Here is a 27,707-nt window from a genome sequence, read left to right as displayed (position 1 = left end):
AAATCATGTGGATTTTCTATGTAAGAGTGTTTGTAGCGCGATTTTGTATTTGATATCCCTCCGTTCCTTTTTTTCTGCTCTTTGATAATACTATTTTTTTCCCCCTTACTTTTTTGAATTCTTTTGAAGGATTGGACCACCTGAAGAGATGTGTTTGGATGCCCGCGAGTATTTGTGTACAAATATCCAGCAAATTACAATGTTTACACTGCCTATTTTCTTCGGTGTCTTATTCGCTGCTCAAAAGTGTACAACTTTTCTGTACCGTTAAGCTCTTCTTCCACTCCTCAATTACGACAAAATGCCGAACGAGAGTGCCATCCAACACCCTTACTACCCGCGCAATGCTATCATTTCAAATTACACGCCCAACACTCTTTCCATGTCCCAATGCTTGGCGGGCATCGGGGTTCCCGTTCTAATAACCATGGTTGCTGGGTATTTAATGGTACGCGATCATCCAAAAGTCCAGGGTGTGCACCGGGCCATCTTCCTTTGGTTTGCTGTGTGTGGCCTGATCCATTTCGTCCTCGAGGGCTATTTCGGCGTCTTTCACTCAACCATGGCCGGCGATCAGACATTCCTAGGCCAGCTATGGAAAGAATATGCGCATGGTGACTCGCGTTATCTCACGAGCGATTCCTTTGTCGTCAACATGGAGCGTATCACCGCTCTTTTCTGGGGACCCCTCTCTTACCTGTGCTGCTACGCCATATATTCAAACAAGCCTTACCGCCACATTGTCCAGCTCGTCGTGTCCCTCGGGCAGCTCTATGGTTGTGTGCTCTATTTTGCGACCACTCTATTTGAGGGCTCGCCTCACATCAACCCACACTGGATTTACACGTGGGTGTACTTCTTCTTTTTCAATATTTTGTGGACGATAATCCCATCGCTCCTCATTTGGCAATCATGGGAGTATCTTACTACGAGCGTAGGCCGCTGTCTCCGATCTGATGCAAAGAAACTCAAATGATCTATTTAGTTGTTTATGCTTTAATCTTATATTTGGCAATAATACCTTGTGATTTTCGAGTGGGCAATGCTATGGTCATTAAAAGTCATACAATAATCAACATTAGTAGAATGTATACCAACTCTTGAGTAGCGGATGATAATTTTTCATAATTTGCTTTTATATATTACAGTATAATTGCAATCTATCATTAATGTTCATTTCGATTGATCTTCAAAGCCAGTGGAATTAATAACAATGATCAAACATGTCTAACAACCTACATCTATCTCATCCCTTGACCCTGATATATTTCCTTCAAATTTTCAATTGGCCACTTGGGAATGAAATCGATGCTAATATCGTCTATAAGGCCCGCTCGATACCTTTCTACTCCTGCCCATGCAATCATAACCCCATTATCAGTGCATAAATGTGGTGGAGGGCAAATCAGCGAAAGTTGGTGGGATCCAGCTAGCTGGGATAATCTTTAGAGACTAGTCAATTGAGTGCTTCTTCAAACTGCAGAAAAAAAGACAAAGTATACCTCGACCTAACATGTTGGTTGCTGGCCACACCTCCGCTCACCACCAAACTAGTCAGGTGCACATTGTTGGATTCGCACCATTTCAGAGCCTTAGCCAACTTTCTTTCTAAGTGCATGACGGCTTTGGACTGAAAGCCTGCTGCAAGATCGCATACGACTTGATCATCGCTTAAATTTAACTGCTGTCGTTCAATCATATATTTAACCGCGGTTTTGAGCCCACTGAAGCTGAAATTCATCCCCTTGCCATGGACCGCATCTTCCATCGGAATGGGAAGAGCTTGACCGAATCGTACCGGATCACCCTTTGAAGCTGCCTGCTCTAGAGCGACCCCGAGTCCTCCACCGCGTCCTTCCGGCCAAGGAAGCCCAAGTGTTCGCGCAGTTTTATCGAATGCTTCTCCTATCGAATCATCAAGGGTTGTGCCTAGTTGAGTATAGTTATTAACTGAGTGGGCAACAAGAATAAGCGTATGTCCCCCGGAAATTAGTAGAGTAAGAAATGGGAATTCAGGTAACGGAGAGGATTGTGTGGGATCTGCTGTTGTGAGGCGAGCGGTTAATGCGTGAGCTTCCTTTAGAAAAAGTCAGGATAATGCGCATGTGTATTCAAAACGTTCAAATCAACCTACCATATGGTGAACGCCTATCAAAGGTTTTCTTTAGAAATAATATGGTAAGATATCCGGCACAAAAATAGAAGTGAACGCTGCATTAAACTACCTGGTCACAGCAGCCAGAGTTTTTGCGGCATTCATTCCTACTGAAAGACATGGGGCAATTCCTGGACCTCGTGTCACGGCAATAACGTCAATATCTTCGATTTCAAGAGAGGCATTATCCAGCGCTTCTCGTACTATCCTAGGGAGATTGGCAGCATGAGAGCGCAACGCGATATTAGGAACAACACCGCCCATTTTTTTGTGTAAGCTATGCTGGGTATGAATAGCTTCGGATAAGATGCGTCGGTCGCTGGTGACTACGGCAGCGGAAGTATCATCGCATGAAGTTTCGATGCCAAGAACCCGGAAAACTTTATCGCTATTAATACGAGTGGTGGAGTACGAGCCCAAAGAGCGAAAATTTAACCGAGAATAAGAAGAAAATCTTTCTAAAAGACGCCTTGATATCATTCTCCTCTTCTGAATTTGCGACTATAAATCATAAAGCATTCGAGACTGCTGTTAATTTATATTGAAATTTACATCAAAGAATGGCAACAAAGAAGTGACTGTCCAAATATTTCTTAATAAATTATTTTTTGAAATATTAATAAAAGAACACATTGTTTGGTCTGCTTCAACACGATACTTAAATATGAATTATCACATTAAATTTTCCCAAATGTTGTTATGCTCTATCCGAAGGTCATATACTACACAATAATAGGTGCTTTTTATTTGAGACAGAGGCAACAAGTTTTGATCTTACAAAGGAAACCTATCATATCACTGTATTCCTCTGTACAATCCACCCGGTTGTAATATCTAGGCAATGGTGAATGTCAGAGTATTCAATAGCCTTTGGACAATGTTTTCTGTCATTTTCTTATTTTTAAACGCTGTAAATCACTTTTTAGTGGAAATATTTGTACTAAGCAATAAGCCATTTTTCTTTGTATGCTGGATCCAACCTGCGGCTCCTAACCTCATGAAGATGGTGAACAATCCAGCTCTAAAAAAAGATAATAGAAACCGGCGGATATCATCAGATAAGTTCTTAGAACAATCATATGAATAGCCTTTTCCTCAGTCTATGACCTTTGGGCGAGATTTAACAGTTGAATCGTGAAAACTTCAAAGAAAAACTAACTGTCTCGCTTTCAAAATATTTGGGAAATAAGACCAATGTGATGCCACTGTCAGCCGTCAGTTAGTTTGATGGGCCCTTACTTCAAAATAATTGCAAATGCGTTCTCTTTATCACTTGATATTGTAAAATAATTATCTTAGAAATCCAATTTAGGCACTTGTATGTTATACATTTGATTTGGTGAATCAATTTGCATTTGAGAGAAAGAAAAGAAGAATATTCTAAAAGTATGGTTAATAAATAAATAAAAATGGAATAGTTTTTATTGCGTTTTGGTGCATTTCCCCACACTTGAATCGAGCACAGCTTTAGCGGTATTAACGATGACAAGAGGATCAGCCATGCCTCCAACGCCTTTAGTAGAAGAAGAGAAGAGGTAAGCATACGCGAAGGAGAATATGAGAATATTTCACCTACCAACATCTCCGCATGCCAGCTTCTTGCTCACCGGTTGCACAACATGATAACCAAATTCTTTGGTAAGGATATTAAGATGACGTGCTGTAAATGGGTGACTCCACATATTAGTATTCATTGCAGGCGCAATAACAATGGGACGTGTAATGTCCCATGCGCGAATTATACAGGTCTGAAAAGAGTAAATGAATGCAAATACCAATACCAAATGATCGTTTGCAAATATTTAAATTACCAAAAGATTATCACAAAGTCCATTAGCACATTTTGATAAAGTGTTGGCATCCAGAGGAGCAATGACAAGCATATCGGCCCAGTTTCTCAGCTATATATTACAAAAAAGAGCCAATGAATACAAGACATTGAAGCATTATACGAACGATTCATATACATTGCATCAACTCACCTCAATATGGAGAACAGGGTCTTGCATTTTGTTCCACATCTATTATTAAGGTAACCAATTCGAGGTGAATATTTTGTCAGTATGATTTGAAGTTTAGATTATACCTTCCATTCGTCTTCATCTCCCAACACCTCACAAGAATTGGGAAGATCCTCTTTGTTAAAAAAGTGGCGTGCATGCTTGGTTGTTACAACCTTCACTTCGACGGTGGGATCCTGAGGAGATCAAACATTAGCACAGTTTAAATTGAATAAAAACAACCAATAAAGCATACTGAAAGGAAATGCCGAACAAGGTGAGGTAGTTTAATGGTAGCAACACTTCCAGTAACGCCGATAAGAATATTCCGCACTGATGGATTTGATAAATTATCTGAATGCGAGGACATTGGAGCAGTTATAAGTATATTTGCCACTTTAATAGATTCATTATAAACTGAGATGCTCGAGGATATTTATTATGGCAACAAATTCAATCTCAGCCAGGTGAAATGCTTTAAATTGTTGTTCTCAATCGTTGCTCGTACTTGTCCGCGACCATCCTTTGCATTTTTGCATCCATCCATCAGTTTATCTGCTAAAAAAATAAAGGAGTAAGAAAAGATGGTCAACTTCACCGTAGATGAGGTATGTAGATGGATGATTTGATGCTGTTTTTTTTTGCAAAATTATTAACACCAACTCTTTAATGATAGATCCGTGGTCTTATGGACCGTGTCACCAACGTGCGCAATATGTCCGTCATTGCCCACGTCGATCACGGCAAGTCCACCCTTACCGATTCCCTTGTGTCCAAGGCCGGTATTATCTCCTCTGCACGCGCTGGAGAAACCCGCTTCACCGATACCCGCCAAGATGAGCAGGACCGATGCATTACCATCAAGTCTACTGCTATCTCCATGTTCTTCGCTCTTGATGATGAGGATGTGACGGATGTCAAGCAGGAAACTAAGGGTAATTAATATAATGCATTATTCCGATTTGAAATTCTATATCTAATAGATTTTTTTTGGAAACATAGGCAAAGAGTTTTTGATCAATTTGATCGACTCCCCCGGGCACGTAGATTTCTCGTCTGAAGTTACTGCCGCTCTTCGTGTTACTGACGGTGCTCTCGTTGTCGTCGACTGTGTTGAGGGTGTGTGTGTGCAGACTGAGACTGTGCTCCGTCAGGCTCTCGGTGAGCGTATCAAGCCTGTTGTGATTATCAACAAGGTTGACCGTGCTCTCCTTGAATTGCAACTTCCCAAGGAGGACCTCTACCAGTCCTTCCAGCGTACCATCGAGACCGTGAACGTGATTATCTCCACCTACAACGACAAGATCCTCGGTGATGTGCAGGTGTACCCCGAGAAGGGCACCGTCGCCTTCGGTTCCGGTCTCCACGGATGGGGTTTCACCCTCCGCCAGTTCGCCAGCCGCTACTCCAAGAAGTTCGGTGTTGACCGCGAGAAGATGATGCAAAAGCTTTGGGGCGAGAACTACTTCAATCCCGCTACCAAGAAGTGGACTACCAAGTCTACTGATGCTGCTGGCAAGCCTCTTGAGCGTGCCTTCTGTATGTTCGTTCTTGATCCTATTTACAAGCTCTTCGATGCCATCATGAACTTCAAGAAGGAGCAGACTGAGATGATGCTCTCCAAACTCGAAATTCCCCTCAAGAGTGACGAGAAGGATCTTGAAGGAAAGGCCCTCCTCAAGGTTGTGATGCGCAAATTCTTGCCCGCCGGTGAGGCTCTTCTTCAAATGATTTGTATCCACTTGCCCTCGCCCGTTACTGCTCAGAAGTATCGTGTGGAGAATCTTTATGAAGGTCCTCAGGATGATGAGTGCGCCAACGGTATCCGCAACTGCGACCCCAACGCACCCCTCATGCTTTACGTGTCCAAGATGGTGCCGACCTCTGATAAGGGTATGTATTCCATGCTTCCGTTTCTCTCGTCTACACATGCTTATTCTTATTATTCGTTCAGGACGTTTCTACGCCTTCGGTCGTGTGTTCTCCGGCACTGTCCGCTCTGGTCAGAAGGTCCGCATTCAGGGTCCTAACTACCAGCCTGGCAAGAAGGAAGATTTGTTCTTGAAGAACATTCAGCGTACCATTCTCATGATGGGTCGCTATGTCGAGGCTATTGAGGACTGTCCCGCCGGTAACATTGTGGGTCTTGTTGGTGTTGATCAGTTCTTGCTCAAGTCCGGTACCATCACCACAAGCGAGACTGCACACAACCTCAAGGTCATGAAATTCTCCGTCTCCCCTGTCGTGCAAGTTGCCGTCGACGTCAAGAACGCCAACGATCTTCCCAAGCTTGTCGAAGGTCTCAAGCGTCTCTCCAAGTCTGACCCTTGCGTTCAGTGCTACACCTCCGACTCCGGTGAGCACATTGTTGCCGGCGCTGGTGAGCTCCACTTGGAGATTTGCTTGAAGGATCTTGAGGAGGATCACGCTCAGGTCCCGATCAAGACAGGTGACCCTGTCGTGCAGTACCGTGAGACCGTGACCACTGAGTCCACCATGACCGCTCTTTCCAAGTCGCCCAACAAGCACAACCGTCTGTTCGTGAAGGCTGAGCCCCTCGCCGAGGAGCTCTCCAACGACATCGAATCCGGCAAGGTCAGCGCCCGTGACGATTTCAAGGTTCGTGCCCGCCTTCTTGCTGAAGAATACGGCTGGGACGTCACCGATGCCCGTAAGATCTGGTCCTTCGGTCCCGACACCACTGGCGCCAACTTGCTTGTCGATCAGACCAAGGCTGTGCAATACCTTAACGAAATCAAGGACTCTTGCGTAGCTGCATTCCAGTGGGCTACCAAGGAGGGTGTCCTGGCTGAGGAGAACATGCGTGGCTGTCGCTTCAACATCCTCGATGTTACCTTGCACGCTGATGCTATCCATCGTGGTGGAGGTCAGATCATGCCTACCTGCCGTCGTGTCGTGTACGCTGCTATGCTCCTTGCCAACCCCACCATCATGGAGCCCATGTACCTTGTTGAGATCCAGTGTCCCGAGAACGCCATTGGTGGTATCTACTCCACCCTCAATCGTCGCCGTGGTCACGTGTTCTCCGAGGAGCAGCGCCCTGGTACCCCGCTCTACAACGTCAAGGCCTACATCCCCGTCAACGAATCCTTCGGATTCACTGCTGATCTCCGTTCCCAGACCGGTGGTCAGGCCTTCCCTCAGATGGTGTTCGACCACTGGCAGCTCATGCCTGGCAACCCTCTCGAGTCCGGAAACAAGGTCTACGATATTATCACTGGTGTGCGGAAGCGCAAGGGTCTTTCTGAAGAGGTTCCTCCTCTTGATCGGTATGTTGCGCTCTTCTCAGCTGGTAGTGCTTGCATTGGACGGATCACTCATCTGCTTTCTTTTTGCATTCTAGTTACTATGACAAGCTATAAAAGGTTGCCATGGTTCCCATTTGGTACACTATGGTCCATTCTAAGCTTAATCCATTCAACCGCTATGATGTATGTGTTATTGGTAACTCTAATTCTATCCACAAATACTAACCTATTTCTTCCGCTTCACTTTTTTTTGCTCTTTCTCTAGTTACTATGGCAAACTCTAGACGCATAAGGATTATTTCAACCTTATCAAAAATTATTTATGTACTTTTTTTTATTATTTACTCAAAACCTTAAATTTTTCAATAAAAATCAAATATAATAATAAGAATAGCAGCACGCCATCAGATTCTCCGAAAATTTTAAATCGTGGCAACCCAAATTCTCAAGTCAACCTAAGAGCTTAAAGATAGTTTAATTACTCATGAGGCGCCATTCCCTCCCCCCCCTCCCCTCTCCCCCCATCGATAAGTTTAGCCCCGCTTGTTTTCATCGTCACTGAGTGTGGGTTCGGCTGAATGCGAGGTCGTATTAGGGACGCGCAAAACGAGACCCCTCGTGCATGCCCAGCATCCACGAGTGGCCTCGTTTTGCACGGTGCTTCCAGTGCGATAAACGACGAGAGGGAGCACCCCAGTCTAGATTTGCTTACACATGCATGATCGTGCTGACGATCGCTAGGAGTGTATTTACGCTTACAGCTTCCCTGTTACAAGTTGAGCGACACAAAAGTATACGAAATAGATATGTATATATTAGAAAGTTCAACGATGGAATTGCTTTTGGGAAAGAAATAATAAAAAAACAGCGAGAGAATTAATCCGTGATTAAAAAAAAAAATAAAAAGCAGCAATAGAAAACAGATCTGGAACAGAAACATCCCCAGAAAACTACGCTTTATATTTACACTCCTTGGTAACAGATTCTTTAGTCGATTTCGTCTGATGGCTAAGAACTAAAATTCCCGTCGTGGTTTCGCACCAGGGGCGGAAGCCTGGCTAGCATCTTCCCGGGTCCAGCATAGGAACTGTCAGCATGAGCATAGCGCTGGTCGTAGGATGGCGGCGATGTAGTGCTTAACGTGGTGGCCGGCCTGTGTGGGTGATGGGCGGGGGGAAAACCAGGGGGGGGCGAATGGAGTAGCGGGTGGTTTGGGGGTGGTGGAGGCTCGGAAGTGAGCATGGAGAGAGATCGGTGCGAGGGTCCTATTGGGACTTGGCGAGAGAGGGAGGGCTCTGGTTTGTCGGTGGCTTGGGATGGCATTGGATAACTCGTAAGCGGGGTAGGTAATGGGGGTGGCTGAGAGTAAAGGCTATCTGATGGGGATTGGAGAAGGCTGGATGGCTGAGGAAGCGAATTCGCGTTTTGGTGGTGGGGGTGGTGGTGGTAGCTTGCGGCCGGCGCACTTCTTGTCGAGATAGCAGCCAGCGAATTCAGCGACTCGTATGACGGCTGACGGTGCAGCGAGCGACTGCTCCAGCCCGCCTGGTCATCCATCTCTTCGTCATGATTAGGGTTGTGATTAGCGATGCTGTTACTATTATTACTTGGGGTGGGGTTATGGTGACTTGACTCCGACTTCTCGTGCTTTGCTTTTGTTCTCCACGCTTGTCTCCGGTTCTGGAACCTAATTAGGGGAAAAGAACGCAACTCGATATGCCAGTCCGTCTCGATGCAAGGCGATGCTAAAGTTACCATATTTGCACGGTTCTCGGGCTCATGCCAAGCTGTTTGCCCAGCTGGATGCGCAGCTCGGTGGATGGAAAGAAGGTCGTCTGGAATACCTGATTAAGCACCTTGAGCTGCTCAGCATTTGCTCTCTTTCGCTTCGCCTTCAGCATCAGGGCGACCTGAGGGTTTGGCTGGCTGTAGGCCGAATGGCTCTCGGCAGAGGGGTGGGGGGAGTATTCTCCAAGCGAGGGCTCGGAAGTGCGCCGGTTTGGCTCGGTCCTCTCCCCTATCGGGCCGTCGTACTCCTGGGCTCGTCGACTATTGCTCATGTTCATGTGGGTAGGAAACTGGGGGGGAAGCGGGCAGGGCTCATCATTTCTTGGGAGATTAGGGGGATGTCTGGAGGGGATTGGCTGCGCGGGGAGCGGGGGGGAGTGCAGGGATGGGAATCTATCTGTGGTCGAGGGGTGCATAGATGTGGAGTGCAGTGGGGGATCTCGAATTGGAAATCCACTCGGGGATTCCTGTGGCGGATGCACCGAGACGGGGGAAGCCGATGAGAATTGCTCGAAGTGGGAGGGGAATCGGGGAAGGGAGGATCGGACATTGGCTTGCAGAGTATCGGAGGGAGGAGTCAGCATGGGGTTGTTCAGCGAGGGGTGGCTGTCGGATTGCAGAGAGGGTAACGGATGCTGGTCGTTAATTTGTAATTTGCCGACTTTAGCATCGAATTCTCGTGTCAAGTCGGAATCCAGGGAGGACCAGTGGGTACGAATGCTGCATGGTCTATGCGGGAGCGGCGCCGATGATTGGGGGGGTGGCCGGCAGATGGCGGCCGATTCGGCTATGTAATCCATGGGCTCGGGGCCGTCATGGTGGGCATCCTTGTTGAGGAGATTGGCGATATTGAGTTTTGAGGGCTGAAGGGGGTTGGAGGAGGAGGGCGAGAGCGTCATTGGAGACAGAATGGCGGGGGTGGGCGCGGGGGGAGGGGCGGGCGGGCGGGCGGCGGGCGGGAGGGGGCGAGTGAGAAAAACAGGCGGGAAAAAGCAGACAAGAGCTGGGACGGAACAGCGATTTTATCGATTTTTAATAATGCGGTGGAAAATAGCGTCTGGGAGACTTGACCCGACGCGGATTCCAAGTAGTCAGCTCAATTTCTGTGAGGAGGATTGCTAAAAACAGCGATTTTTCGTTCTCATAACTTAAAGTGGATAATGGATGGACAATTTGGGATCTCCTGTTAAGGACGCTGGGGGATCCGCCATTCGGGCCCACCCTCTCAACTCCAAGTGCGAGGCTGCATGGTGCTGTGCGATTGTGTTTTCCATTATTCAGCTCCATTCATTTCTGGCGATTCTCATGGTTAAATGAAAAGCTTGGGTTGCAATTATTAAACCTAAAGTGCGGCCCGCAGAGGCTGATTTGGGGGGACGAGGCTTGCTGGTTCCGGCTTTGCAGCTGGTGCTGGATACGAGGCCGACTGGAGATGGAACACAGGTTACCAGATGTGGAACATGTGAAGTAAGCACAACCCTTCAGGCGGTGGAGCCCAAATGAAGGCCGCACGGCCAGTCAGCGGCCGCGCTGGATCGAAGCCTCCAGCCTAACCCTAACCTAGGCCCTTGGCATTGGCAGGATTCCGCAGGCCTCGGTGGAGGGTTTCATCTGCTGCTGCCCGCCTGGATTCGTCCGGCTGCCTCGCTGCTGAACCCCTGCCCTGCCCTGCCCAATTGGTCAAGAAGTGCCTCAGGCCTCGCGCACGCGCCCGCCCTCGCTCTCCCGCCCCTTTGGCCATGGCCACGCGAAGTGCGCAAGTCTCGATTTTGCGGAGACGCCGCCAACCACCCTGCCCCGTCTCTGCCGGTCCATTTAGCGTGACTAAAGCGTGCAGGGGTTGGAGCCGCTTTCGGCAATTGCACTCTGCCCCCCACGACTCGTGCGCACTGGATCCGGGTTTCCCGATTTGGAATGCCTGCTCGGGGTTGGGTCGCGGTTTTGTCGGCAGGCCCGCCAGCCAGCCGCCCAACGAAGGGTTCGGCCGTGGCAGCGGATAAGGCGAGGACCGATGCCAGCCCTCTTGGTGTCGGCATTGCTGGAATCCTCCTCGACTCTTTAGAAGAAGTCTTGGAGCTCGCCCCCAGGACCGACAGAGAATGCGGAGAATCCAAACAAGTCATTGGAAAATCCGGAGGTCGGAGTTCAGCAAACGAGTTTCAGCTTACAAGAAGGGGAGGGGGCTCTTGAAGACATGGGCCACCGCGCGCGCATTGGAGAGGACCGCATTGAACCTAACCCTGCTCTCTGTGCTCGCGTCTCCAAGGCTCGCGCCATTCCCCCCCGTCAATCGGGTATGGGCTCGGCCGCGGGCTGCACTCTGTCACCGCTGGGCGTGGCTGTTGAGAAGTTGGGACAGTCGTAGCCTAGATCTGCCCCTACGCATCCTCTGCTCCATTTCGCAGCAGCATCGATAAACTGGGCAAAATGGTTGACTATTTAGGCGGCGCAAGTTCCCTTTTGAATGCCCCCCGCAAACAAGCTCCGAGATAATGCATAGGGAGCAATTCGGTGCTCCGGATGAAAGGTATTTCCTGTTGCCAGCCCTGCGCACTAGACCATACGCAGGTTAATTAAAGGATGCTGAAGCGAAGCATGCTTATGCTTCAGTAAGGGCATAGAGCAGCTTTTCAGCTCACGCCACTGGTTCAGGTGGGGAGGAGAACCTAAATAGTCCCCCATTAGGACTGGACCGTCCACTGAAGCTTCCCTCGAAGGTTGGGTTACCACGCTGCGAGGTTTGCGGACCTGTGGCTAGGGCCGAAGTCGGGCTTGGGCAATGGGCAGCTCAATGGCCTCAGGGCCGGTCCTTAGAGACGCGACGGAGAAGGTCGCAGGGAGGGTCCATTCGAAGCAACAAGAAGGATTATCATTAAATAGAAGAAAAGAATACTAACTATACACAAGGAAAAAGATAGCCAAACACGATATATGTACATGAATAAAAATAAGCCCCTGGCATAGTTCTAAAAACAAAGCAGGACAAATAGCTGTCCGGTGGATCCAGCATCGGGAAGAAAGCGTTACAGCGAGGTTGGGTTGTGGAAACCCTCCCTAAGCTCTCCTGACTGGACATTTTGCAAGACACTCTCCAACAATTGAACACAATTAACACACTGTGGCATTCGGGCCTGAAAATGTCGTGATTGGCGAACGAGCGAGCTCAATTTCCTCGCAAATTTCACACAGCGAGGATGGATGGTCTGAACATCAGCACCCGCGTCGATATTGGTCGCCGGCGATGACGACAACTGGAACAAAAAGTCGCAGACTCGAGTTACGAATGGCAGCGGAAAAAAACACGAGTTAATGCATTGCAGCAATTCGCATATTTGAAGGAGGCGGTGAACGCTCTCTAGACACGTAGTGAGCGCACCTGCCGACGACAGCTGTGCTCCGTACAGCTTGAGAAGGTTGACGTGGAATTGTCCATTCGCAAGGAGGGCGAAGATGGCGTTTTTTTCCGTGGAGAATTCAAGGTTGGGTGATTGGAAGGGCTCTGGCAAGCTAGAAAGCCAAGACTCGAGTTCCCCGCGTATTAGATGGAGGTCGCCCCGTTGGTCGTAGACTAGCCTTTCGATATCGAGCTCAACCCTCGCAAGTTCAATGCATGCACGCCAATAGAGGATGGAGTGGCGTACGCGTTCATCTTCGTCCGGCAACGGGGCAGGGAGGGGTATCGGGCCATGGTGACGGGTTTGCTTGCACGCAAAGTCGTTGTCCTCGCAATCCTTCAGGTACCAGAGTAATCGGTGGTATATTTCTAAACATTCTCTTGAGGGCGCCGGCGGTGGTGTGCGCACGCCAGCGTGGGGTGGCTGGGTCAAATGGGAATCTCGGCGACCCCTTCGCTGGTTGAAAAGCGAGTGCAGTTTGGTGGCGGCAATGCCCTGGAAGAGATAGCGCTGGCTGGAGCGTCGGGTGTCGAAGGTGAGGTACTCGGCGAGGAAAAGAAGCGCATATACGATATTCAGGTTCTCTTCCTCCAGACGCTGCGAGATGATATTACGAGCAAGGGAAAAGAATTGCTCTCCAAGTCCATCGTGAAGGTGGTGGAGTTGCTGTGCATGTCTTGATACGTGCGCACAAATGGCAAACATGTTCGCCAGAAATGCCTGATCTCGATGATGCGCAGAATACGACCGAAGAAACGTTGGTTTGTGAATAATGGGGCAGAAAGTATGGAAGCACGAGAAGTAGACCTCAATAAGCTGGGCAACTATTGCATTGCCAGGAGGAACGGCAAGTGGAGGGCCGTAATCTTGAATATCCTCCAGCAGCAGGTACTCGAGCACATGCGTGTCGAAAGAAAAAAGCCCTCCTTTGGAAGTGATGAGTGAGCTGTTCTGCAGCTGAGATTGGTCATCAAGATGCAAATGGTCGACGAGGAATCGGTGCAGATCTTTCACCTGTCGAAGCTGGGTTTGCACATAAACGCGATTGTGGGCGTCAACATGGATGGACCAGGTCACAGGAATGTCGGTAGGACTGCTTCTTGGCTGCAGGGTGTGCGCCAATGTCTGCTGCATAAATGTGGTCCGTAGTCTTTCTTCAGTCTGCCGGTAGGATCCTTCCAGCTCTTCCAGCTCCCTCTCAAGCATATTAACATATTCACCGAATTCACGAAGCTCCTTGGTGGTAATCAATACCGAAGAACTAGCATAGACGCACTCGCGATTACTCAATTCGCAGCGGGTACAACGCGGAAGCTTTTGATCACATTTTATTCGTCGTTCCCGGCAGCGGATACACGTGTTAGTTTTACTAATCCGAAGTTTCGTAAGAAATGAGTCTATCATAATGGAATGCAGTGCTAGAACTCGATCAATTCAAAAGCCAAAATAAAAAGGGATTCGCAATCTTATGTAATGATGAACAATAACGCACTCAATTGAAGGGAAAAGGGGAATGAGTGGAGCGGGGAATAGAGGTGTGCATCTACGAGCATGGGGGGGGGGGAGCCAGCGTAGAGGTTTTTTAAAAATTAGCGCGGCGTCTCTTGAAAACGGAGCTGTGGAGAAGAAGTACGTAGCGGTTAATCTAGTGACTGCTTGTAACCTTGAGATTTAGCGGAGATGTAAAAGATTTTCTCTAAGCCAACCTGTCTAACTTGTAACTCTATCATGGCCAAAGAAGATTTGGACACTAAGCTTTCAGAGACTCAGACTTTCAAACTGCAAAAGCATCCTTAGATTCCAAACATATATATATTTGCCCATTCCTCTCCAACTAGGCTCGATGGTGTGATTTTTTCATCCCTATTTGTCATAGAGTCGAGTTGAAAATAACCACTCCATCCATTGGCTACCTCCAATACTGAGACAATTTGTTTTGCGTACATGAGGCTTATTTGTATTATTCGGGAGGATACGTCACGATACGCTGGATGGGTACGACGAGGTCAACTATGGTGGGTGTTGAGAGGAAGGAGTGGTAAGCTTGAAGAGCTATACCAATTGTGTGGACGCCATCGCATATTGGGATGAGGTTACCTTGCTATTTTCCGATGGATCTTGTAGAAGGATGCGGGAGCAACTAGTGATCAAGCGCTATTGAAAAAATATTCCCGAAAAGAGGAGAACTGAGCTAAAGGACAGAAAGGGTTCTCTGTATTATATATCGAGGGTTGCTACAAAGCAGATGTCAGGCTCTCAGTACATTTGTATAATTACATGGATAAATAGGCACACCCGACTAGGCCAGGTCCAGCGATAGGATCCCTATTACCCACCGCAGAGTCGAATGTCTCCCGCACAGACACGAGCCTTCATTATTAAATTTGTGTTCCTACCTACGTTTCACGGATAGAATTACTGCTGCAAGTTTTCAACCAATCGTTTGCGAATCTCTCCGAATTCAGTATTATATTTTTTCCTTTGACACTCCATATGACATAGGATTAACGGGGAAAAAATTTTAGTTAAAAGTTTCATATCAAGTTGGAAGTCTTCTTTCCCTGTATCTCAACCAGTTTACGTCCTTTTTCTTTCTCTGCTCGCTAAGCACTTTTGGCTCATCTCCCGCAATTCATCCCTCTCATTCCACGTCGCCAATCACTCGACCTTAATGCATTGATATGTACAAAGAGCCTCGAAAGCAAAGCCAGGCCTCTTCGGAAGGGAGCACGATAGTCGACGTGCAATTTAGTGGGTATAAAAAGGACGATGGAGAGGAGAAAGATGCAAACATGCTCTCTGGGCTGGACCCAAGAGCACGGGTTATTATTCAGGCTCAAACAAACTCGCCTGATGTGGATGTGAACTTTCGCACCCTGTTTAGATATGCAACCAAGTCGGATATCCTTCTCTTGGCTATCGGATTGATAATGGCGTGTGCTGCAGGGTCGGGGCTTCCGTTAATGACCAAAGTGTTCGGGAAACTGATCGACGTGTTCACACAATACCAGACCCGCCAAATGACCAAGAGTGTGTTCGAGGATAACATTAGAGAGAACACTTTGTATTTTGTTTATCTTTCATTGGGAATCTTCGTAGCAACGGTAAGCGCCCATCCCCTTATTGCATATATTCTCCTGTGAAAAATAGTCGTCTTCATTACTTGTATTTGGGCCCTAGTATATATACATGTCGACTTGGATTTATGTCGGCGAGCGACAAATGCGTTCCATCCGAGAGCACTATCTGCGCGGAGTCCTACGGCAGAATATTGGGTGGTTCGATAAGCTGGGCGCGGGAGAGGTGACATCACGCATGACAAACGACATGGCGCTGATCCAAGATGGCATATCAGAAAAAGTCCCCATGACGGCGAATGAGGTCGCTACGTTTATTTCGTCATTCTGCGTCGCGTTTTCGGTTAACTGGAAGCTTACTCTTGCCCTATGCTCCGGAGTTCCTCTAATTGCCATCTCCATTTTGCTGCTTATTCGGTAAATGGGTATTGACACTGGACGCGAAGCAACGTGTACTCACCTGATTTTGGATTTCCACTATAGATTCTTGACTCTATTTCATAAGAAATCGCTAGACATCGCTACGGTGGCAGGCACGTTAGCCGAGGAGGTTTTCTCTGCGATACGGACTGTAACCGCTTTTGGTTCCCAGGCGAAAATTACTCAGGTATACGAGACGTATGCCGATGCGTCGAAGCGAGAGGGATATAAGAAACACGTCGCAATCGCTATCGGTCTCGGCTCCGTATTTCTATGGGTGTTTCTGATGTTTTCGTTGTCCTTCTTTCTTGGTGAGTCTAGCCGGCTTAGGATAGGTTCATCATTGGTATCCTAACAAAAGTCTCTGTCATTAGGGGCGAAGCTAATTTTAAACCATGAGACAACCTCGGGGAAAATAGTCAACGTCTTCATGTCGGTACTCTTCGGATCGCTCGCTCTGGGATCAGTTGGCCCCAATGCTCAAGCCTTTTCCATGGCAATTAGTGCTGGAAAGAAAATATTCGAGGCAATTGACCGTGTCCCCCCCATTGACACCGAGAGAAAGGGCAGAAAGCTACCCACTGTACGCGGGCATATTCATCTTAGTAATGTTCACTTTCGCTATCCCGCTCGGTCCAACGTCCCAGTTCTCAAGGGCCTTACGCTTGACATTCCGGCTGGACAAACAGTTGCCTTGGTAGGAGCCTCCGGCAGCGGCAAATCAACCATCATTCAACTTGTCGAGCGCTTTTACGATCCATTGGTAGGATATGTGTATCTCGATGATATGGACATCAGGGGGCTCGATTTGCAGTGGCTTCGGAGACAGATCGCCCTGGTGTCGCAGGAGCCCACCCTCTTTAATGCGACGATTGCAGAGAATGTGGCCGCCGGTCTGGTCGGAACCGAGTGGGAGAACCGGCCACACGAAATGAGGATGGAGCGAATCATAGAAGCGTGCAAAATAGCCAATGCACATGAATTTATAATGAATCTCCCGCAGCAATACAATACATCCGTAGGGGAGCGCGGGCTTTTACTCTCAGGTGGGCAAAAGCAGCGTATCGCCATCGCGCGTGCTGTCGTTCGGGATCCAAAGATTTTATTGCTGGATGAGGCCACCTCAGCCCTGGACACCAAGAGTGAGAAGTTGGTGCAGCAGGCGCTCGATCGCGCAAGTCAAGGTCGTACCACCATTGTGGTAGCGCATCGTCTGTCCACCATTCGAGATGCAGACTTGATAGTTGTGATGCACAAGGGCGTGATTGTTGAAATGGGAAACCATATTGAATTGATGAAACGGGGGGGAGCATATGTCGCGTTGGTGGAGGCCCAGCGCGTCAACAACGAAATCGATGGTGAGGACGAGGACGAGGTTCCATACTGTGATGTTCTGCCCCCGGAATACTTCAGATCGTATAAGTGGGGATACAACAACGAGGAAGCAGGCAATGAAACGATGACGGACATGCTCGTCAGGATCAGTAGACGAATATCGTCCTTCTTTGTTCCAGCCCTTCCTCCCGAACCGGCACCCCCTTTACCAAAATTCGATGTCAACAGGTACCGCGCCAACTCGGCTAGGGCCAGCTATGACACGACTCCTAAGGGCATGGCTGCCCATGACCTGGAGTCTACGGGGGAGCTCCAACACATGCCGAGGCAGTATACCACATGGGAAATTATCAAGCGTGTAGCCCAGCTTACGAAGCCCGACTCGCATCTCATTGCCATTGGTATCTTTGCCGCAACACTCAATGGCGGGGTTTACCCAGCATTTTCAATCGCATTTTCGAATATCCTGGAGGTGTTTACAAAACCACCCGACGAATTACGCAAGGGCGCCAATTTCTGGTCGCTAATGTTCGTCTTCATTGCCATGGGGAATGCAATCGTGTTTGGCATACAGGCGTACACGCTTGGCAAGGCATCCGAACGGCTCACAAAAACAATACGTGTAAAGTCATTACAGGCGATACTGAGGCAGGAAATAGGTTGGTTTGATCGCGATGAAAATGCATCGGGTGTTTTGACCTCGCGGCTGACCTCCGATGCAACCATGATCGAGGGGTTAGCAGGGCCAACCTTCGGCACGATCATGGAGAGCGTATCGACGGTGTTCTGTGGATTGATCGTGGGACTTGCCGTTGGACACAAGATGACCCTGGTTGTGTTCACAACGGTGCCCATGCTTCTCTTGGCCGGCTACTTGCGCACGGCTCTTGCAAGTGCTTTTCAAGAAAGAGCCAAAAAAACAAGCGAAAGTTCCGCTCAACTCGCCTGCGAGGCCACCACTGCCATCCGTACCGTCGCTAGTTTGACCCGAGAATCGCAGGTACTTTCGCAGTATCGCGTTGCTCTTAGCAATACGGAAGAAATGGCAAAGCGAAACGCATTCATGACCACCCTCCTCTATGCTTTCTCTCAAGGTGCCAATTATCTCGCATACGCCCTCGCGTTCTGGTATGGCAGCCAGCTCTTCAAAGATGGAGAATATGATTTGCGAAAAATGTTCACGGTGTTCATGGCGGTGGTGTTTGGGGCGCAGAATGCGGGTCGTGTGTTCTCGTATGCCAAAAATATGACACAAGCAAAGGTCGCAGCGACAGCGGTGTTGAATCTATTGGATCGTAAACCAGAAATGGTGTCGGGCGTGGGGAGAAAGGTCACTGTGACCCAAGGCCATATTCTGGCCAAGAATGTGCATTTCCGGTATCCCACTCGTGTTCATCAGCCGATTCTCCGTGGACTAAGTCTCGAGATACAGCCAGGGCAATTTGCGGCTCTGGTCGGCCCGTCCGGCAGTGGAAAATCTACCATAATTGCACTTTTGGAGAGATTCTACGATGTGACGAGCGGCAGTGTTGAGCTGGACGGGGTCAATGTGGCCATGGCCGATATCGACTCCCTCCGAGAGCAGATTGCTCTTGTGTCTCAGGAGCCGTCTCTCTTCGACTTGACGATACGCGAAAATATTCTTTTGGGAGCCACACGTAAACATACCCAGTCCGAGATCGAGTATGCCTGTAGACAGGCCAATATCCATGATTTCATCATGTCGCTACCCAACGGCTATGATACAAAAGTCGGTCATAAAGGAACCCAGTTGTCTGGAGGACAGAAACAGCGCATCGCCATTGCTCGAGCTCTAATACGGCAGCCAAAGGTGCTTCTACTGGACGAGGCTACTTCAGCACTGGATTCCGAGAGTGAAAAGGTTGTTCAAGAAGCATTGGATGCCGCGTCCAAAGGCCGTACTACGATTGCTATAGCCCATCGTCTTTCCACCATTCAGCATGCCGATGTGATTTTTGTAATAAAAAATGGCGTGGTAGTGGAGCGGGGTAGGCACGCAGAGTTGATAGAGCAACGCGGACTTTATTATGATATGGTGCGAGAGCAGGACCTTGGGGTGGATGGATAATGTCTTTGTAAATATGACAACTTTTCGTCTTCAACTTTCTTTTTTTCGTACAATAATATTATTCCATTTACATATTTATTAATAATATCCTCAGATTATTGGCAGGCACTTTCTTTATTCTGATGGTATTAATTATATTCCTATAATATTTGTGTCAGCAAATAAAGGGAACAATTATAGTCACCAGAGAAAACAATCCATGGCAAGAGTAGACGATATTTTGGGAAGCACAACATCAGTATTTCATTAAGTACTCGGGTGAGTCTTTTTTATCCCAATGATCCAATGATTAATATTTAACGAAAATACAAAAAGTAAATATGATACAATGAAGGAAAAAAGTTGGGGTTGAAGGAGATAAATAAATTATGGCGGAGAATATCTCATCTATCCGGAGGATCTTTATCATTAATGCTCAAAAATCTGTTCCCAATGAAGAGGACAGCTGGTTCTTCTCCATTATCGATATACGTGTGTGTCAAATTCCCCGCCGATGTAGACGTTATGCGCCTTTCACCATCAACCTGTTGTACCCACGTCGCAGGATAGTTGGAAGGATATCCACGGGCTGTCAGAGCGTCGGCAACTCTTGGAAGCATCGTACGAGATACTAGTAACAGAAGGAGCTGCCCATCCGTATGCTCAGGGATTCTATCATCCGTGAAATGGACTCCTAAAGTCGCCCAGTTTTTGCGCTTTCTCTCAGCTTTGTTGTGGCTGTTCTCGACCGTCACCGACACAAACCCTTTCACACCGTCTCTTACAAGGGGCGCAACCACTACCACCCCATCGGGGTATCTTGTCAATAGATCACGAGTCAATCGCCACGCATTATTCAACAGCTTCATCCTCAAGTATTGTCGTATCAGAATCGAGTATATTCCGGGAGTTGGGGCGTGTGATAAGATGTCTTCTGCACGCCGCATCTTATTTTTCCATGCTAGCTCTCTCACTAGCACAGTCGCAACAGCCGGAGGCATAAGGAACTTAGTTCGGGTATCTAGATATATCTGCAATGCGCCAGAGAGGTCCCCTCGCGCTGCGTGTGCCTCAATCAAGTGAATGACGATTCCGCTCGTGGGGCGTACTCCAATATGCAACATATCATAGTAGTAGGCTGTAGCAGTTAAAAGACGGCCGCTCTTGAGGTGAGCGTTAATCAGATCACGATAACCACGAAAGTCGAAATTTTTTCCTTGGCGCAACAGAGACCGATACACATAATCGGCATCTTTGTACATTCTGTGCTCAAGCATCACGCGAACGAAGACCGCTATATCTTTTACTTTTACTTTTTGAGGAGAACATGTAGAAATCATGGCATCATAAATCCTTCGTGGTAAATTCATGTTCGACTTCTTGTCACTACGTGACCACGCTTCAATCAGCCCAACAAATGTTTGAGGATCCGGTTGTTCAGTCGCCGTCATATGACTAAAAAGATCTACAGCCTGAGTAATGTCTTGAGGCTGAGCGCGTGAGGAATAGCCATTGATAAGGAGAGAATAAGTCTGGCTATTTGGGGCGAGTCCGAGTGTAGGGAGGTGGCGATAATGCTCGAGTGCACGATCGAGGTCGTTGGCCTTAACCGCAGCGGAAATGGCCTCATTATACTTATCAATGCTCGGTCGTGGTCCTACACTGAAAAATTTCCGTGGGCGAGGAAATGTTCCTAGTATATATATGATCTTCCCGCCGCGGGTGAATTGTTTGAACATGTGATTGTAAATGAGATGAACCGATTAAAATCCCAATATGAATTTGAAATAAACATAAGTTTCCCTAACGAAATAGCAGTCACAGCAAATATAGGATGGGATTTCACACTTTTATACCCGCCTGCTACCATATGAGAGGAGAGGGTGGAGATAGTAAACTAGCGCGAGGCTCATGGATTGGCGCTACTTGCATACTGCATTTGAAACAAGTCGTAGTGGTTTAGTAAGTCAACGTATTCGAGCCTATAATCCTAAGATTTTGCTTGATATCAGTCGAATCTTCTGCAATTGCGTCATTAATTAGTAAGACACCCCCCTGTTTTGAATATAAAATCGTTTGTTTTTTAATTGCATTTTTACGCACTTTTTTTAACTTTTTGAACTTTTGAATACAATCGTACAAAATGGTCAAGGAAATTGAGACTCGCGCAGAATTCGAAGAGATTATCTCGAAAAATCCGATCGTAAGTTATGTCTTATTTAATAAGCACAGCAACATCATTTAATCAACGATATCCGCTTTTTGATCGGCTTAGGTCATCATCGACTTTTTCGCTACTTGGTGTGGACCTTGCAAAGTGATTGCCCCGAAGTTTGTGAAATTCTCTGAAGAATACACAAATGCTGTCTTCATCAAAATAGATGTTGATAAACTTGGGGTATGTTTAAGATTACTTGGTTAGTTTTCACAAATTGACGCTCATTTTTATCTAGGATATCGCTGCTGAATATGGAGTTGCCGCTATGCCAACCTTTGTTATCATCAAGAATGGTCAGAAAGCTGACTCCGTTGTTGGAGCCAACCCCAAGGGTCTAGAGGATAAGATCAAAGCTCATGTTCAATAATTGTTACAATTTTTAAAAAAGTTTGTTAAATAAACTTGTTAAATATTTGCTTATATTGAACTGCAGACTTACATATTACTTCCAGTTATAACAAATAGTAAATCTATACTCCTTAATTGTATGGATTAGATTCCTTGAGACCTGGTATCTACATACGAGCAATTCCAACTGAAACTGGCATTTAATAAGTCTTAATAATCTTCTGAATTCGCAATCCTTGTGAATTATGGACTAAACAGATACATACGCTTATCAAAGAAGATATCTTTCAAACTTTACAATTAAATTGCCTTAAATGCGTATAATTGTTATTAGTGGTTGTTTCGATAATAAATTTCAGTGTAGTTCCCCTATTCTTTGAGGCCAAATATAATTGTGTGATGAAAGATAATCGTTCACACGGAAGGGATACGTCTCCAATGACCAAATTATTTTAGCTGAAGTGGAGAACGAACAAGTGGACATACTATTTAGTGCTTTAATGTATTTTCTCCTATAGAAATGCATTAGCACCACAATAAACTTCACGGTACCAACTAGCTGAATGCTTCTCAGTGATAGTGGTTTTACTTTCTCATTATATTCTAGTAATATAAAAACAATAATGATGTGCTTTCAGAGCTTAGGAGTTGGTAATACTAACATGCAGACCAAGCTATGGCTAAGGCAAGGGTCTGTCGAAATGAACGTTGGAAAAGCATTGCCACCTCGCAAAAAGGCCTTGACCTCCGTAGTCACTTGCACGCACGCAGAAAGGTCTTACCCCGCTGTTATTGACGTTGGAGAACTGGTTAAGACAGAAGTAATTGTTGCTACGACACGCGTTGACCCTCATATCACCCAGGTGATTGTTTTCATTGCACTCCCACTCTTGTGCAGAAACGGTGGCGAACATCCACACGAATAGGAGGCCAACCAAAGAAGTAGCAATTTCATAGCTATTCAACATAATGGCAGTTAGAGCCAAATTGTAACATATCATTTATTGTGGAAGATCACCTAATCGGATAACTTTAGTACGTCGAGCAAGTGATAAATTGACGATAACTAGTGGCAAAAAGCGCGAAAAAGGGGATCTTTATGTATCTTTTGCGAAATGACGCTACTGTTACGCTGCTGTTACTGTTACATGTTGAAGGGGCTATCGTACCTTATACAATAGATTTTTTCTTCATAGCTCCACACCCTAGCACTAATTCATGTGCAAAGTAGTGTGTATGGTGAAACGTTCAGAGAAAGGAACCAGAGCATATCTGTTAAAAGATTGTTTGCACTTTTTGAAAATTCGAGCGCCAGTTTTTCGAGATCCAAATATAATAGCCCAGCGCTATGGATCGGGCTAGAGAAACTATGGAAATCTCAATGCATAGTAAGGGGGATATATACCTCCTGTAGTGAGAGTATCAGTGGACTTTTCGTGAGGAAAATTGGTACAATATGGATTGATATGGCAGTAGGGTGAAGGATGGAGTTAGTAGCTTATTTGGATATTTCATTAATATTAGATTATTAGATTAATACGTACCTTTGGAAAGTCCTATTGATATATTAATTTTCTTGGAGCTATCTTTTCATCTTTCGATTACCTTCTTTTACTTGATTATCTCATCTATATTTGTGATACATCATCTTTATAAGAAAGTTTGTCTATTATCTACAATAATTGTGTTTTTTAATGATTACACGATCAATTCTTGCGTCATCTAAACCTACCGAAGTGTTTGGGGAAGAGCGATAGAGAGCTTAGGGATAGCAATTGGATCACAGGGATCAACATTACTAGCCAAATATACTATATAACAAGCTATTATTTTAATAGCTTTAGGCTTTTTGGTGAGAGACGGGCTTGAAAATTTTACGCTTCTTCTCAGCAAACTAGTCACAATGGTTTTCTTCTTAGGTTACTTCTCGCTATTCGAATAAATCCATGTGTGAGCAATTCTATTGATTGGTGTGGAAAGAAAACAAAAAGATGCTGGAGGGTTGAGAAAAAGTACAAAATTAAATAATACCAAAATGGCCCCGTTATCGGGCTCTGCAAACAATGGTGGATGGTGGCGAGGACTAGAGTGATTTTTATTGGTCTCCGTATGGTGTAATTATGAGCTTTTTCTCACGCAATGGTGTCATGTCGACAATATAAAAAATATGGTTGAAAACTGATACAAACTTTTATAGGTGGAGAAAGCTGCATCGTATCCTAGTTGTCAGAAGAATCCAAGATACCGTTTAATATAACAACAATATATATATGTATTTGATCAGTAGAACGTGTTTTCAATTGTGATGATTAGATTATAATATTGAATTACAATGAGTTTATCATAACACCATAAAAAAATTCCAATAGCATCTAGCTATTTGAGATAGGGACTATCTGAATGCGTCCTTCAAAGTACTTAATCATCTATGCAAGAAAATATAAAGATGGGTGCGATAGTTATAAACATGGCTAAGCATCTTAAAATTATGTATGAGGGGTACCTTCTGAGGGCATCTTTGATAAGCGATATGAATGCGGTGACATGTTGTTTCGCCGGAGTGCCTATAGGAGCGAAAATGATTCAGCCAAATAAGCAATCAGAAGTTGGGGGGTAAATAAAAAAGGATGAATAAGAAATACCATCTCAAATATGCATGCGGGGCCACCTCTTTAGTCTTCTTATCGGGCTGCCATTCTACGGTAATCACTTCCTTTACATCGGCCTCCCAGTCCTTACTCCGCCTCCATAAATCTTGGTTTTTCAATGAGCTACCACTAACAAGTCGTCTCTTCTTTTTGTTCTTTGAGACACCTGACGTTCTTGTTCGACTATTACGCGAGGATCCACTCCTACTCGCGCTAGTATTCCGTTCTCTGTGTTCTTGCCAATACTCTTCGATTAAATCTTTTGCCCCAGTTCTAAAAGGGATATAGAAAATGTAAGATATACGACATAGGAAGAAAAAAGCGCGGCTTTACAGGTTTTTCTCATCCTCCCATGTGTTTTCTGAGTCGGAATAGCCCTTCCATTTCAACAAATATTTTATGGTCTGTTGGTTTAATGTATGGATAGGTTAACGGATATAAACTTGCATTTCAATTTGGAGCTTTATAATTACCAAGGAGAATTCAACTTACTTTTCCAGATCTACGATGTTTTAAAATTTTCTCCACTTCAAATTCCTCTCCCTCTTCCTCCACCTCCTCGTCCCCATCTTCGCCCCTTTCGTCTATTATTTCTTCGTCAATCACTTGCTCGTGTGAAGATTCTTGGGTATTGGTCTGAATGTGGGGTGTAGCTAGCGTGTCACTCTCGATATCAGACATCTAGGAAATGATAATTATAGGTACTAGCAACAGGTCACCTATAATTTATACCAGCGTAGATGGGTGGTAATGGTAAGTGAATAAATCGACTAGTAATGAAAGTGCAAGAGTTTTAAGAACAGTTTTAGAAATCGTCACTTTCGCTGTCACAACATAATCAGCAGCGTCAAAAATTATTAAGTTAAAATTTTTTTCACCGCATAGGTTTCTCACTCTTTTTGTTCGAGTTTTGCTTAAACCCACGCCTTTTCTTATTCCATCCATTTTGATTCGCCTCTTCTTTAATGTATACAACACACTGTGACTAAATAATATGACAGTTTCTGTTCCCCTTGACTCGACTTTCGAGAGCATTAGCGAGCACATCAAAAAGGTGCGCAACGCCATCAAAAAATGTCGGCGCTGTGTCGCCATTACGGGTAATTATTTTTTTGTGTTTATCAGTACCAAAATGAGGCTGAAATAGCATGGAGATTAAAGAGAGCATGCCTATCCAGCTCCTAGAGGACCTATTATGGTCTTTTCATCTCTTATACATCAATCACAGTTCTAATTCACTTTTCCTTTTGTCTGATAGGCGCTGGAGTTTCTGTTTCCGCTGGCATTCCCGATTTCCGTTCCACAGACGGTCTCTTTGCTCTCTTGAAAGAGAAATATCCAAAGTCAGTGGTCAGTGGCAAAGACTTGTTTGATGCAACATTATTTCTGGTAAATGTTTAGAAATATCTATGGTGTGCTCCTATTGGCATGCTTTTGAAGCTCTTGAATATGTTCATGAAGCTTTGCTGAACCATGATATATCTTTATTCAAACTTAGAATCCAACCACTACGCGCATCTTTTATCACTTTATTGCCGAGTTCAAAGAGCGTATTTTGCAAGCGCAGGATACAGCAGCTCACCGATTCCTTAAATCTTTGGATGCTCAGGGAAAGCTTCTACGCTGTTATTCTCAGAACATCGATTCGCTTGAAAAGCGGGTTGGCCTGGAAACTCGTATTGATCCTAGTAATAAAGCAGCTACACGTGCAGTATTATTACATGGGGATTTAGATCATGTGGTATGCACTGTATGCCACAATCGGTACATTTTCGATGAAGAAGTGCGGCGCGCTTTTCGTGCTGGGGACCCACCAGACTGCCCATCCTGTATGGAGCAGCAGCAAGTAAGGGATATTATGGGGATGCGCTCAAGACCTTCTGGCTTTCTGCGTCCGGACATTGTATTGTATAATGAGCAGCACCCGCACGGATCACTAATTGGGGAGTTGAGTGAATTCGATCTTCGCAAAAATCCCGATCTGTTGATTATCATGGGAACTTCTCTTAAAGTTCCTGGCATTAAACGGCTAGTAAAGGAGATGGCAAAGTGCGTTCACGCGCGCGGGGGAACGGTTATATTTGTAAATAGAGTTGCCCTTGCACGGAGCGAATGGGATGGTGTTTTTGATTATCATTTTATTGGCGATGCGGATCAAGCTATCGAGCTGTTAAGCGGAGAAAATGAAGCTTCAGAGGACGAATTGACACAATTAGAGACTAAGCATGTGAAGCGTCCGGCGGAAGATGACCCTGCTGAAACAGAGAGGAAGAAGGGTCGGATTGAGCTCTTAAACAACATGGTAGTGGTGCAGACAAAACTCAACTTCCGTGCGACTAAATCATCGACTCTCGCGAATAATGAGAAAAAGGGAAGGACTGGGAAAGTGGGAAGGCCACGCAAGGTAGATACAAAAGGCGTGACTAAAAAAGTAAAAGACCCCACCACCAAACCCTCCCGCTCTCGTTCAAAGACAGCTTCAAAATCCAAGCAGGCAAACTCTAATGGTCTCGATAAGCTATCGGATACTTCGCCTAATAATACGACTACAAAGGCGACCTCCGCCCCTCGAGGTAGGCGGAAAACCGAGGAATTGGGTGCTGACCAGACCCGTTTAACTCTTTGGCATAAACACTGAGGTTAGCGTGCGAGTTTAATCAATCTCGTTTTCTTTTGTTTTCTTTTGCTTTTATTTGATTTTTATCCAAGCGGGAAAGTATATATAGAGTTGTTTTAATTGCTTTTTCTTTTTTGTGTTTTTGTCGCTTTGCTATTTTGTTTTGCTCTCTTCACTACGTCCTTCTTACGGTTTACTACTGCTTTGTCTTTATTCTATGCGGGGTAATCTCTGTCTTTTTTCCTTGCGTGACTGTAATAAAAATACATTGGAGTACGCGTGGTTTTACGCACCTACTGGGTTGCTAAATAAGCTACCCAGATTATATTGAATAGGCCTGTTCCTATCCGGAGGTTACAATATTTCCTA

At 45.9% G+C, this 27,707-nt stretch overlaps 13 protein-coding genes across 13 annotated transcripts; 7 read left to right on the top strand and 6 right to left on the bottom strand.

Annotated features, from left to right (window-relative positions):
• Positions 1–301: 301 nt before the first annotated feature.
• Positions 302–976, top strand: VTP21DRAFT_6469 (uncharacterized protein; the record flags this gene model as incomplete). Its single annotated transcript, XM_069397102.1, has 1 exon — positions 302–976. One exon carries the CDS (start codon positions 302–304, stop codon positions 974–976), a length of 675 nt encoding a protein of 224 aa, XP_069246984.1.
• Positions 977–1,241: 265 nt separating this feature from the next.
• VTP21DRAFT_6468 (uncharacterized protein) lies at positions 1,242–2,635 on the bottom strand (the record flags this gene model as incomplete). The annotated part of the gene is made up of 4 exons (XM_069397101.1): positions 1,242–1,443; positions 1,503–2,077; positions 2,135–2,162; positions 2,226–2,635. 4 exons carry the CDS (start codon positions 2,633–2,635, stop codon positions 1,242–1,244), a joined length of 1,215 nt encoding a protein of 404 aa, XP_069246983.1.
• A 941-nt stretch (positions 2,636–3,576) lies between these two features.
• Positions 3,577–4,525, bottom strand: VTP21DRAFT_6467 (uncharacterized protein; the record flags this gene model as incomplete). Its single annotated transcript, XM_069397100.1, has 6 exons — positions 3,577–3,668; positions 3,732–3,903; positions 3,967–4,056; positions 4,138–4,176; positions 4,242–4,352; positions 4,412–4,525. The coding sequence occupies 6 exons, from the start codon at positions 4,523–4,525 to the stop codon at positions 3,577–3,579; spliced, it is 618 nt and encodes a 205-aa protein (XP_069246982.1).
• A 214-nt stretch (positions 4,526–4,739) lies between these two features.
• Positions 4,740–7,538, top strand: VTP21DRAFT_6466 (uncharacterized protein; the record flags this gene model as incomplete). Its single annotated transcript, XM_069397099.1, has 5 exons — positions 4,740–4,763; positions 4,832–5,090; positions 5,158–6,048; positions 6,110–7,445; positions 7,520–7,538. 5 exons carry the CDS (start codon positions 4,740–4,742, stop codon positions 7,536–7,538), a joined length of 2,529 nt encoding a protein of 842 aa, XP_069246981.1.
• An 894-nt stretch (positions 7,539–8,432) lies between these two features.
• On the bottom strand, positions 8,433–10,111 carry VTP21DRAFT_6465 (uncharacterized protein; the record flags this gene model as incomplete). The annotated part of the gene is made up of 2 exons (XM_069397098.1): positions 8,433–9,111; positions 9,180–10,111. The coding sequence occupies 2 exons, from the start codon at positions 10,109–10,111 to the stop codon at positions 8,433–8,435; spliced, it is 1,611 nt and encodes a 536-aa protein (XP_069246980.1).
• A 533-nt stretch (positions 10,112–10,644) lies between these two features.
• VTP21DRAFT_6464 (uncharacterized protein) lies at positions 10,645–12,088 on the top strand (the record flags this gene model as incomplete). Its single annotated transcript, XM_069397097.1, has 5 exons — positions 10,645–10,679; positions 10,777–11,198; positions 11,300–11,573; positions 11,656–11,780; positions 11,865–12,088. The coding sequence occupies 5 exons, from the start codon at positions 10,645–10,647 to the stop codon at positions 12,086–12,088; spliced, it is 1,080 nt and encodes a 359-aa protein (XP_069246979.1).
• Positions 12,089–12,235: 147 nt separating this feature from the next.
• VTP21DRAFT_6463 (uncharacterized protein) lies at positions 12,236–14,011 on the bottom strand (the record flags this gene model as incomplete). Its single annotated transcript, XM_069397096.1, has 1 exon — positions 12,236–14,011. One exon carries the CDS (start codon positions 14,009–14,011, stop codon positions 12,236–12,238), a length of 1,776 nt encoding a protein of 591 aa, XP_069246978.1.
• A 1,277-nt stretch (positions 14,012–15,288) lies between these two features.
• On the top strand, positions 15,289–19,528 carry VTP21DRAFT_6462 (uncharacterized protein; the record flags this gene model as incomplete). Its single annotated transcript, XM_069397095.1, has 4 exons — positions 15,289–15,711; positions 15,788–16,101; positions 16,168–16,415; positions 16,479–19,528. The coding sequence occupies 4 exons, from the start codon at positions 15,289–15,291 to the stop codon at positions 19,526–19,528; spliced, it is 4,035 nt and encodes a 1,344-aa protein (XP_069246977.1).
• A 383-nt stretch (positions 19,529–19,911) lies between these two features.
• VTP21DRAFT_6461 (uncharacterized protein) lies at positions 19,912–21,246 on the bottom strand (the record flags this gene model as incomplete). Its single annotated transcript, XM_069397094.1, has 1 exon — positions 19,912–21,246. One exon carries the CDS (start codon positions 21,244–21,246, stop codon positions 19,912–19,914), a length of 1,335 nt encoding a protein of 444 aa, XP_069246976.1.
• Positions 21,247–21,650: 404 nt separating this feature from the next.
• VTP21DRAFT_6460 (uncharacterized protein) lies at positions 21,651–22,092 on the top strand (the record flags this gene model as incomplete). The annotated part of the gene is made up of 3 exons (XM_069397093.1): positions 21,651–21,710; positions 21,783–21,905; positions 21,961–22,092. 3 exons carry the CDS (start codon positions 21,651–21,653, stop codon positions 22,090–22,092), a joined length of 315 nt encoding a protein of 104 aa, XP_069246975.1.
• Positions 22,093–22,696: 604 nt separating this feature from the next.
• VTP21DRAFT_6459 (uncharacterized protein) lies at positions 22,697–22,999 on the top strand (the record flags this gene model as incomplete). The annotated part of the gene is made up of 1 exon (XM_069397091.1): positions 22,697–22,999. One exon carries the CDS (start codon positions 22,697–22,699, stop codon positions 22,997–22,999), a length of 303 nt encoding a protein of 100 aa, XP_069246974.1.
• A 1,446-nt stretch (positions 23,000–24,445) lies between these two features.
• VTP21DRAFT_6458 (uncharacterized protein) lies at positions 24,446–25,402 on the bottom strand (the record flags this gene model as incomplete). Its single annotated transcript, XM_069397090.1, has 5 exons — positions 24,446–24,499; positions 24,577–24,637; positions 24,716–24,994; positions 25,055–25,125; positions 25,214–25,402. 5 exons carry the CDS (start codon positions 25,400–25,402, stop codon positions 24,446–24,448), a joined length of 654 nt encoding a protein of 217 aa, XP_069246973.1.
• A 313-nt stretch (positions 25,403–25,715) lies between these two features.
• Positions 25,716–27,359, top strand: VTP21DRAFT_6457 (uncharacterized protein; the record flags this gene model as incomplete). Its single annotated transcript, XM_069397089.1, has 3 exons — positions 25,716–25,821; positions 25,980–26,110; positions 26,220–27,359. 3 exons carry the CDS (start codon positions 25,716–25,718, stop codon positions 27,357–27,359), a joined length of 1,377 nt encoding a protein of 458 aa, XP_069246972.1.
• Positions 27,360–27,707: the final 348 nt, after the last annotated feature.

Source organism: Calcarisporiella thermophila, assembly GCF_041956535.1.
Source record: "Calcarisporiella thermophila strain CBS 279.70 unplaced genomic scaffold VTP21scaffold_27, whole genome shotgun sequence".
NCBI classification, from domain to species: Eukaryota; Fungi; Calcarisporiellomycota; class Calcarisporiellomycetes; order Calcarisporiellales; family Calcarisporiellaceae; genus Calcarisporiella; species Calcarisporiella thermophila.
The sequence above is the reverse complement of the archived record's forward strand: the minus strand, read 5'-3'. Positions and strand labels throughout refer to the sequence as shown.